Source organism: Physella acuta, unplaced genomic scaffold (genome assembly GCF_028476545.2).
Source record: "Physella acuta isolate Inbredline_101_S28 unplaced genomic scaffold, ASM2847654v3 ptg000051l, whole genome shotgun sequence".
NCBI classification, from domain to species: domain Eukaryota; kingdom Metazoa; phylum Mollusca; class Gastropoda; family Physidae; genus Physella; species Physella acuta.
This window is the reverse complement of record NW_026731571.1, coordinates 609,385-621,158: the sequence shown is the minus strand read 5'-3', so window position 1 is coordinate 621,158 and position 11,774 is coordinate 609,385. Positions and strand designations below refer to the sequence as shown.

Sequence of the window (11,774 nt, the reverse complement as noted above, 5' to 3'; positions counted from 1 at the left end):
ACATGATTTGACTTCACCCTTGTGCCATGGGCCCCCACATGATTTGACTTCACCCTTGTGCCCCCAACCCCGCATCATTTGACTTCACCCTTATGCCATGCCCCCCCCCATCATTTGACTTCACCCTTATGCCATGCACCCCCCCCCCCCATTATTTGACCACCCTTGTGCCATGACCCCCCCCCCTATCATCTGATAACACCTTGATACCATGGGATAACTTTTTGTGGCTTGTCCTAATCAGCGGGTCAGAAACATTTTTTAGTGTAACCTCTTAAATATGGCGCCCCATTTTGTCCATTTATGTCTAGACAAATTAAACAACGTGAAAGCAATCACCGCTCTCATTAATTAATCTTTAATGACTAGCTCATGCAATTGTTTGTCATTCAGCTAATGACAAGTGATGATGTAATGAATTATAATAAACCCAGCTGTTTAGAATGTTCTAGTTTTAGCGCGTCTAATAATTTATAAGCAGATTTAGTTGTTTTTATTACAACTACCGTCTTTATACTACATGTAACCTACGGTCTAACATGGTACTCGAGTCATAACTACTGTAATCTACCATCCTTCTACTACAAGCTGTAACCTATGGTCTAACATGGTACTCGAGTCATAACTACTGTAATCTACCATCCTTCTACTACAAGCTGTAACCTTGTCTTAAAATGATACTAGTACTCTAGTCATAACTACTGTAATCTACCATCTTTATACAACATGTATTGTAACCTATGGTCTAACATGGTACTCTAGTCATAACTACTGTAATCTACCATCCTTCTGCTACAAGCTGTAACCTTGTCTTAAATGATACTAGTACTCTACTAATTCTAGTCATAACCACTGCCCTATCGTCCAGAATATAACTTTTTATTAAGGCATTAAGCGGAGGTGATTTTCAGATTTAAAAAATGGCTTTATATTTAAACACATAGCAGTATTTGATTGATGTTGATGTTACATATTATAACAGGTACTTCAACTCTTATCAGACATTTATGACTGATAACTGGCTTGACATATAAGACATTCAGATTTTTTTTATAAAAATGTGGCTTATAAAATTTGATAAGAATATTGATGAGTGTTTGAAAAGAATTTGCCTGTTGTATGTATAAAATTATGTATAGATTTCTAATTTTTAATGTATTTGTCAACAAATGGCAGTGTATAGATCTCTATGCAATTTGAAATTCTAATTAAAGTGTGTATTTCATCATAAAATACTATTGTGTGTTTTTTAAACTTGGATGCTGCATTTTGCAGTGAGTGAATGTTTTAAGTAACATTCAGTTGTATGTGTCTGTTGTGACATCATTCAGTTAAGGCACACAACAAATAATATAGACCCATATAACAACAAATAATACAGACCCATATAACAACAAATAATAGAGACCCATATAACAACAAATAATAGAGACCTATATAACAACAAATAATATAGACCCATATAACAACAAATAATAGAGACCCATATAACAACAAATAATAGAGACCCATATAACAACAAATAATAGAGACCCATATAACAACAAATAATAGAGACCCATATAACAACAAATAATATAGACCCATATAACAACAAATAATAGAGACCCATATAAAAACAAATGATATAGACCCATATAACAACAAATAATATAGACCCATATAACAACAAATAATAGAGACCCATATAACAACAAATGATATAGACCCATATAACAACAAATAATAGAGACCCATATAACAACAAATGATATAGACCCATATAACAACAAATAATAGAGACCCATATAACAACAAATAATATAGACCCATATAACAACAAATGATATAGACCCATATAACAACAAATAATACAGACCCATATAACAACAAATAATAGAGACCCATATAACAACAAATGATATAGACCCATATAACAACAAATAATATAGACCCATATAACAACAAATAATATGGACCCATATAACAACAAATAATAGAGACCCATATAACAACAAATAATAGCGACCCATATAACAACAAATAATATAGACCCATATAACAACAAATAATATAGACCCATATAACAACAAATAATAGCGACCCATATAACAACAAATAATATAGACCCATATAACAACAAATAATATAGACCCATATAACAACAAATAATAGAGACCTATATAACAACAAATAATAGAGACCCATATAACAACAAATGATATAGACCCATATAACAACAAATAATATAGACCCATATAACAACAAATAATAGAGACCCATATAACAACAAATGATATAGACCCATATAACAACAAATAATAGAGACCCATATAACAACAAATGATATAGACCCATATAACAACAAATAATAGAGACCCATATAACAACAAATAATATAGACCCATATAACAACAAATAATATAGACCCATATAACAACAAATAATATAGACCCATATAACAACAAATGATATAGACCCATATAACAACAAATAATACAGACCCATATAACAACAAATAATAGAGACCCATATAACAACAAATGATATAGACCCATATAACAACAAATAATAGAGACCCATATAACAACAAATAATATGGACCCATATAACAACAAATAATAGAGACCCATATAACAACAAATAATATAGACCCGTATAACAACAAATAATAGAGACCCATATAACAACAAATGATATAGACCCATATAACAACAAATAATAGAGACCCATATAACAACAAATAATATAGACCCATATAACAACAAATGATATAGACCCATATAACAACAAATAATACAGACCCATATAACAACAAATAATAGAGACCCATATAACAACAAATGATATAGACCCATATAACAACAAATAATAGAGCCCCATATAACAACAAATAATATGGACCCATATAACAACAAATAATAGAGACTCATATAACAACAAATAATATAGACCCATATAACAACAAATAATATAGACCCATATAACAACAAATGATATAGACCCATATAACAACAAATAATAGAGACCCATATAACAACAAATGATATAGACCCATATAACAACAAATAATAGAGACCCATATAACAAAAAATGATATAGACCCATATAACAACAAATAATAGAGACCCATAAATAATACAGACCCATATAACAACAAATAATAGAGACCCATAAATAATACAGACCCATATAACAACAAATAATAGAGACCCATAAATAATACAGACCCATATAACAACAAATAATAGAGACCCATATAACAACAAATGATATAGACCCATATAACAACAAATAATAGAGACCCATATAACAACAAATAATAGAGACCCATAAATAATACAGACCCATATAACAACAAATAATATAGACCCATATAACAACAAATGATATAGACCCATATAACAACAAATAATAGAGACCCATATAACAACAAATAATATAGACCCATATAACAACAAATAATAGAGACCCATAAATAATACAGACCCATATAACAACAAATAATATAGACCCATATAACAACAAATGATATAGACCCATATAACAACAAAAAATATAGACCCATATAACAACAAATAATAGAGACCCATATAACAACAAATAATAGAGACCCATATAACAACAAATAATAGAGACCCATATAACAACAAATAATATAGACCCATATAACAACAAATGATATAGACCCATATAACAACAAATAATAGAGACCCATATAACAACAAATAATAGAGACCCATAAATAATACAGACCCATATAACAACAAATAATAGAGACCCATATAACAACAAATGATATAGACCCATATAACAACAAATAATAGAGACCCATAAATAATACAGACCCATATAACAACAAATAATAGAGACCCATAAATAATACAGACCCATATAACAACAAATAATAGAGACCCATATAACAACAAATGATATAGACCCATATAACAACAAATAATAGAGACCCATATAACAACAAATAATAGAGACCCATATAACAACAAATAATAGAGACCCATGTAACAACAAATAATAGAGACCCATAAATAATACAGACCCATATAACAACAAATAATAGAGACCCATATAACAACAAATAATAGAGACCCATAAATAATACAGACCCATATAACAACAAATAATAGAGACCCATATAACAACAAATGATATAGACCCATATAACAACAAATAATAGAGACCCATATAACAACAAATAATAGAGACCCATAAATAATACAGACCCATATAACAACAAATAATAGAGACCCATAAATAATACAGACCCATATAACAACAAATAATAGAGACCCATATAACAACAAACAATAGAGACCCATATAACAACAAACAATAGAGACCCATATAACAACAAACAATAGAGACCCATATAACAACAAATGATACAGACCCATATAACAACAAATAATAGAGACCCAGATAACAACAAATAATAGAGACCCATGTAACAACAAATAATAGAGACCCATAAATAATACAGACCCATATAACAACAAATAATAGAGACCCATGTAACAACAAATAATAGAGACCCATATAACAACAAATAATAGAGACCCATATAACAACAAATAATAGAGACCCATGTAACAACAAATAATAGAGACCCATAAATAATACAGACCCATATAACAACAAATAATAGAGACCCATATAACAACAAATTTAGTCAATGATATCAAAGGTACAAAACACAATCATCATCTTGCATATTTTTTTAATCAACAATGTTATTTCTTGCTTAGATATGTCACATGACCTAACTCATATTTTACAACCAGTCAGTAACAAGCAGGCCCATACCTGCAAGTGATTCTAAAAATAGATTCAGTAAATGAGAGCTTTTGTTCAAAAAGTTTTAGCCAGAGGCGTAGCGACCCTTCCCGGCGCCCTGGGACAAACTTTCAATTTGGCACCCCCCTCAAACTATTTATAATGCAAAAATACAGCTAAAATGAGATTTTAATTTATTTTTACAACCCATTTTGGCGCCCCCTAAGGTCGGCGCCCGGGGACATATGTAACCCCCCTGCCCCCCCCCCCCCCCCCCCCCCCCCCGCTAAGCCTCTGGTTTTAGCTTGATTTTTTTTTTTTAACAATCAAAAACACAATTTAAAAAATGTAAATACGGAATTTTTCTCATTACATTTTTTACTGAGAAATTTTATTTCAACATTTGTAAACTACTACTTGTATAGGTAGAATTAAATTGTAAACAAAACCATTGAGATGTGTAAGTAAATACATCAAAAAAATGTCATATAATTTTAAATAACTCTATACAAATACAATAAAAAAAAATGTCATATAATTTTAAATAACTGTATACAAATACAATAAAAAAAAGGGAATGTCAATGAATGAATACCAATATGACATTAGCATAAACATTTCTCAACACTGTCAGCCTGTAGTCAAATATATTGGAAGACATTTTCATTCTGAGAAGTAAAAAAGTGAGTCTTGTTTAGTGGGTCATTTAGTCTTGTTTAGTTGGTCATTTAGTCTTGTTTAGCGGGTCATTTAGTGGGTCTTTTAATATTGTTTAGTGGGTCAATTAATCATTTAGTGGGTCATTTAGTCTTGTTTAGTGGGTCATTTAGTCTTGTTTAGTGGGTCATTTAGTCTTGTTTAGTGGGTCATTTAGTCTTGTTTAGTGGGTCATTTAACCTTGTTTAGTGGGTCATTTAGTCTTGTTTAGTGGGTCATTTAGTCTTGTTTAGTGGGTCATTTAGTTTTGTTTAGTGGGTCATTTAACCTTGTTTAGTGGGTCATTTAGTCTTGTTTAGTGGGTCATTTAGTCTTGTTTAGTGGGTCATTTAGCCGTGTTTAGTGGGTTATTTAACCTTGTTTAGTGGGTCATTTAGTCTTGTTTAGTATGATCTTTAATATTATTTAGTGGGTCATGTTTGGTGTTACAACCTGCACTAAAAAAAACATTTGTTCAACATTTATGCTATATAAGTGTATTAAACACTGATAGAGTACCTCAAGATTAAAAAAAAAAGGTGGTAGACTATTATGCTTCCCACCCCACTCAATTTAGAGTAAATCAAGATTAGAAAAAAAAAGGTGGTAGACTATTATGCTTCCCACCCCACTCAATTTAGAGTAAATCAAGATTAGAAAAAAAAAGTTGGTAGACTATTATGCTTCTTACCCCACTCAATTTAGAGTAAATCATGATTAGAAAAAAAAAAGGTGGTAGACTATTATTTAGAATTTATATCATTTTTAATCACCTTCTACTTTAATGTTTGTAAATAAAAATAGATAATAATGGATTTGATGCAATTATTGAAGACATTTTATAATAACTTGGTCTATTAAGGTAACCAACATAATTAGCTGCTGACATAATTAACTTTACAAATGTCAATGACATCAAATGTCATCAACATGGACTCTCATGTAGCTGTAATCAAGACTTTTCCTGCAAGGTTTTCTAGACCACAAAATAAAAACCATCAAAAGAAGAAGAGTTCCTGTGCCGACTCCAAAAAACAAAACAGCAGTTAGTGGTGAAATCTGAAATATAGAATACCAAAGTAATTTTAGGTTTTTCTTAATTTAAATGATTAATCATGAAACAGGTGATAGCAAGCTTCCATTTCATTAACTTTCTCAATAAATTAATTTAAATGGTGAGTCTGTGGTGACTTTAACCAAAATCTAAATATATATTAAGAAATGGCTAAATGAATGCCTAAAATCTAGAGAACAAGAAAATGATAGTTTCTCTTCTCAAAATTTCTGTTATCTTGATTCAAGAAAACTTAGCATGAAATAAAGCAGATTGTAACTTGCTTAAAACAAGAGAGAACAGGCCTACCATGTACTCTCTTGTAAAAGCTGCAGTAAAGTCCACACTCCACAGGTCATTGAGGTAGCCATCCAGCTTTCTCCCGTCATGTCCCAACCCTCCAAATATCTCAGCCACATGCGTGTGGCTCCTCCACACCAGCATCTCTGTACGAGAGCCAGGGAAGCTTGTATGTTTGTCTTCATGTTTGGCTTTATACGAGCCCGCTAGGTCCCCAATCTGACTCCCACCCATGAACGCCCACTGGTGTAGACGGACGTGAAATCTCCACAAATCAGACAACAGTTTGCTGGTCTGGCGGGGAGAGTCAGGCTGGCTGTCCTTGCCAGCACCACCAAACAGCCAAAGATTTCCTTCAGCGTCTGCCCAACTTGCTGCACCTCTGCGACACCCTGGAACGTTGGATGGAGAAAATGTGCCAATGCCATTTAGACGAGATCCCTGCCCAGTCTCAGTTGGCCCTGCAACAAAGTGCCAAGAGTTGTGACTTGGATGGTACTTCCAGAGATCAGAAGCAAGTCCTGATGTCTGCTGCAGGTTGTATGCAAATGTAGGATCAGTATTTCCACCAAACAAATAAAAAGTATCATCACTGACCCAGGCAGCAGCTCCATTTCTCCCCATTGGTCTTCTTATTGTAACATTCATTGGGCTTTTTAGGCTGCTGTATGTAACATTCAAGCTGTCCTCGTCCCACAGCCTTGTCCACGTTAACGATGTTAAATTAAGTCTCCACATATCATGAAACACAGAATTGTGACTCATACCGCCAAACACATACATAGATGAGTTATAGCACCAAACGGCTGACTGACCTCGACCTGAAGGCAGTGATGAGTTCTTTGATTTATCTGATTCTTGGCTCCAGTTTTTTGTATTTATGTTGTAAGCCCATAAATCTGACAGCCCAAATCCTCCAGCCCCTAACCCACCAAAAACAATGATTGCATCATCATGACCACAAACACATGGATGTTGCCGACTCTCCGGCACATTCTCTAAGGCTGTGCCTGGAAATGTCCCAGGGTGATGAAGATGAAATGAGTTGGTCGCTGTTTGAAACTGCCAAACATCATTTAGTAAGTGTGGACTACCTGCAGGGTAAACACAACATTTAAAACATTCAAACTTTGTACAGTATGGGACGGAGTGGTCTAGCGGTAGAGAGCTGGACTGCTAACCCGTAAGACTCGAGTTTGAATCCGAGTTCAAATCAGTAGACCGTCCCTGAGTCTACCCAACTCTGATGGGTACATAACTCAAGTTAGGGAAAGTAAAGGCGGCTGGGCATAGTGCTGACCACACTATCTCTTCATATACCGAGGTCACAGAAACAAGTGAACTCTACTTCACTTGCCCCATAGACCGTCAGGTTTGAAAAGGGAACTTTACTACTTTTACTTTGTAGAGTAACAGGCATAGCTAAAACTGACTTTCACTCTTGTGAGAGGGAAATACATTTTTAAAAAGCTAAGATTCAAAGTTTTTTTTATGTCTATGCAAAGATAAAATCATTTTATTAACACACAGAAAAGGGTTGTTGTTGTGGGTTTTTTTATGAGACTTGACAATGGTCTCAGGTCTGTCACATCTTGGTAGGGACTATATTTAGTTCTTCATTTGTAACACTAACACAATGTAACCAATTTATTTTCAAGAGAAAACTAGAAAAAGTGAGTAAAGTAAGTCTGAACATCATGTAGATACTATTAATATACCTGTTGACAAATCTGAAAAGCCTTTTCCACCAAATATAAAAACACTGTCATTGTGTGGCCAGACACCAGAAGCACTTCTACCTCCAGGGTAGTTGACTGTACTGAGTTGACCAGCTCCTTCATCCCCACCCAGCCATGTCCAGTCTGTAAGTAAGTTAACATTCATTTCATAAATTAAACAGTTTAGTTAGGTTTTTGTAAAAAGGGGTATAAAAAAATATATGAAATATAAAAAGACACAACAATATTGGCACAAATTCAAAAAGGAAGAATGCAATAGTTATAGACTAACTATATAGTAGTATCTATATAGTATAGTAGTTAAGTAGTTAGTACTACTAGTTAGGTCATTAGATTTAGAAAGAATGTCAAACAGAGTATTACACAGAGGGGTGAAGGTGGTGTATGACTAGTATGACTAAGTATGAGCAAAATCCCAAAGGCAAACTACTAAACGTCTTTAACTTTAACTACTATTAGATTCTAGATCTAGAGTTAGATTCTAGAGTCTAGATCTAAAAAGACTAAAATACTATAAATAAAAACTTAAAAACTACTCATACTGAGTCAGTGCCAGTATCAATCTTCTTATATATATATATATATATACAGAGCCGGCGTTAGGAATACGCGGGGCCTAGGGCCAACCATCCGCGCGGGGCCTGCTTTTTTCCATTATATATATATATATATATATATATATATATATATATATATATATATATATATATATATATATATCAGGGGCGTAGCGAGGGTGGGGTGGGGGGGGGCGGGGGGTGCGGACCGCACTGGGTGACACCATTTAGGTGGGTGACAACAAGGCAAAAAATAGCAAAATATATAGAGAAAAAACTCGAGGGGGGTGCAAATCGAAAGTTTGAGGGGGGGGGGGGTGCAAATCGAAAACTTGATGGGGGTGCAAATCAAAAGTTTGAGGGGGGGGGGTGCAAATCAAAAACTTGAGGGGGGTGCAAATCGAAAGTTTGAGGGGGGGGTGCAAATCGAAAATTTGAAAGGGTCTCTATGCTTCTGGTGGGGGGGAGGTGACACCATTAAGTGCCGCACCGGGTGACACCCGACCTCGCTACGCCACTGATATATATATATATATATATATAATATATATATTTATATATATATATATATATATATATATATATATATATATGTGTGTGTGTGTGTATAGTCCTATATAATACGCATACACACATAATAACACATAAATGTTTTGGAGTCTATAAGACTTTAATAACAGATGTTTACCTCTCCCACGTTTTAACCCAATGTTCTTAGTGTTGTTTTTTCTTGCTAAGATATTTAATAACTTTTGACAGATATGTAATTCATACCAAATCACTTAAGAAAATTCAATCACGTGCCAAATAATTAGGAAAATAAAGTTGTTTAAATTGTTTGTTGATGACTAATTGTTAATATAAAAGCGTGGGCGTAGCGAGGGGGGGGTGTGCGGACCGCACCGGGTGACACCATTTAGGGGAGGTGACACCAAGGCAAAAAAATAGCAAAACATATACAAAAAATGATAGTTCCACTTTAAAGTGATTAATTAGAGTGTTAAATAGTCTTTTAAGAGCAAATTTGATACATTCCGACAAGGGTGGAGAGAGGGGGGGGGGGGGGGGCTGGTGGTGACACCATGACGTAAACCTGCTGATAGAGAAAACATGCTACATCAACACTTTTAACTTTCTTCCAAAAAATAATAATAAATCACTCTGTCTAATGCCCCTTGCTATAGATTCTTAGGGCCCCTGCCCCCCCCCCCCCTTGTTGCCCTCTTCCCACCCCTCTGCACGCAACTGAATGTTAATTTTGTTATACCAAGACAAGTAGGGCTACATATAAGACATCTACAACAAGAAAGTTATGACTAACGTTCAACAGGTCACTAATTGTCTACGACAGGCATCCCTCTGCTCACTAAAAGGACGTCTTCATCGGTCCACATACAATAGAGTATCTTTTTACCTGTTTCCCAAATTTACATCCCATGTCAGGTCGGGGGCTGTGACACTGTTTTTGTATCGAATTACGGCCTTTCCCAGTTCAGCTGGGTGATAACTCACCAACATCAACCGTGGCCTCAGTTATAACAATCAACAACTTCGGCATTCGACCATTTAGTTTTTCCCCATTGAATTCAGCAAAAATTTATTTAAGTTTAAAAACTAATTAAGATAACAATGACAGTGCTGAAGCGCGGGGCCCCTTCAGGCGCGGGGCCTAGGGCGGCCGCCCCGTTTGCCACCCCCTAACGCCGGCTCTGTATATATATATATATATATATATATATATATATATATATATATATATATATATATATATATATATATATATATATATATATATATATAAAATCTATCTATAGGCCTATATTTAATTCTCTTCTGGGAGCAGCTAGAAAACAAGCTGTAAACGCGCTCCCTACCTCCCCACCCCTACATGGTTTTAGTGAGCTGTGTTCACTCTAAATGTTTACAAGCAGAGCCAACGATTTTAAACGTGGGGGGGGGGGAAGGAAGGGGGGGGGGTTATGGTCCTTAACGAGCTACTTATAGTGTTTTAAAGAAATATTTTCAGTGGCAGCGTTGGTACTGTCGAATTTACAAATTATGAATTACTGAGAAGTAGAAAAAACAACAACTAAATAGCGGCGTATGTTATGCCGCGGGCCGGCTCGTATATATAATTCTCTTCTGGAATCAGTTAGAAAACAAGCTGCAAGCGCCTCCTTGCAGTCCCCTCTCTTTCTCTCTATCACTATCACTACCACCCCCACCCCACCCCCACATGATCTGGTGAGCGGTGTTCACTCTGTTTACATTTTACAATCATAGAGCCGGGTTTGGTGACGGCTATTAGGGGGGGGGGGGGTTTAGTGTTTTAAAGCACATATTTTTAGTGGCACAAATTATGAATTACTGAAAAGTAGAATAAACAACAACTAAAAGGCGGCGTATGATACACCGCGGGTCGGCTCGTCATTCATAACTAAAAAAATCATAACATGACATAGATCTAGTAAGTTTAACAATAATAACATACTGTTCTGTACCTTGTTTTTGCTGGCAGTGCGAAAAACTTAATTGCCACAAACATATTAATAATATAGATCTAGATATAGATATAGATCTACATTTAGAGAATTTAAATGTAATAATAGTCATAGTGTAAGTTGTAGATCTACATTGTACATAGATCTAGAGATCTAG

General features: G+C 34.7%; 1 protein-coding gene across 1 annotated transcript; it reads right to left on the bottom strand.

Moving 5' to 3' along the window:
- Positions 1-6,200: 6,200 nt before the first annotated feature.
- LOC131946368 (kelch domain-containing protein 10) lies at positions 6,201-11,767 on the bottom strand. The gene is made up of 4 exons (XM_059307082.1): positions 11,618-11,767; positions 8,539-8,682; positions 6,830-7,914; positions 6,201-6,525 (listed from the first exon to the last, which is right to left on the bottom strand). Exons 1-4 carry the CDS (start codon positions 11,727-11,729, stop codon positions 6,382-6,384), a joined length of 1,485 nt encoding a protein of 494 aa, XP_059163065.1. The 5' UTR covers positions 11,730-11,767; the 3' UTR covers positions 6,201-6,381.
- Positions 11,768-11,774: the final 7 nt, after the last annotated feature.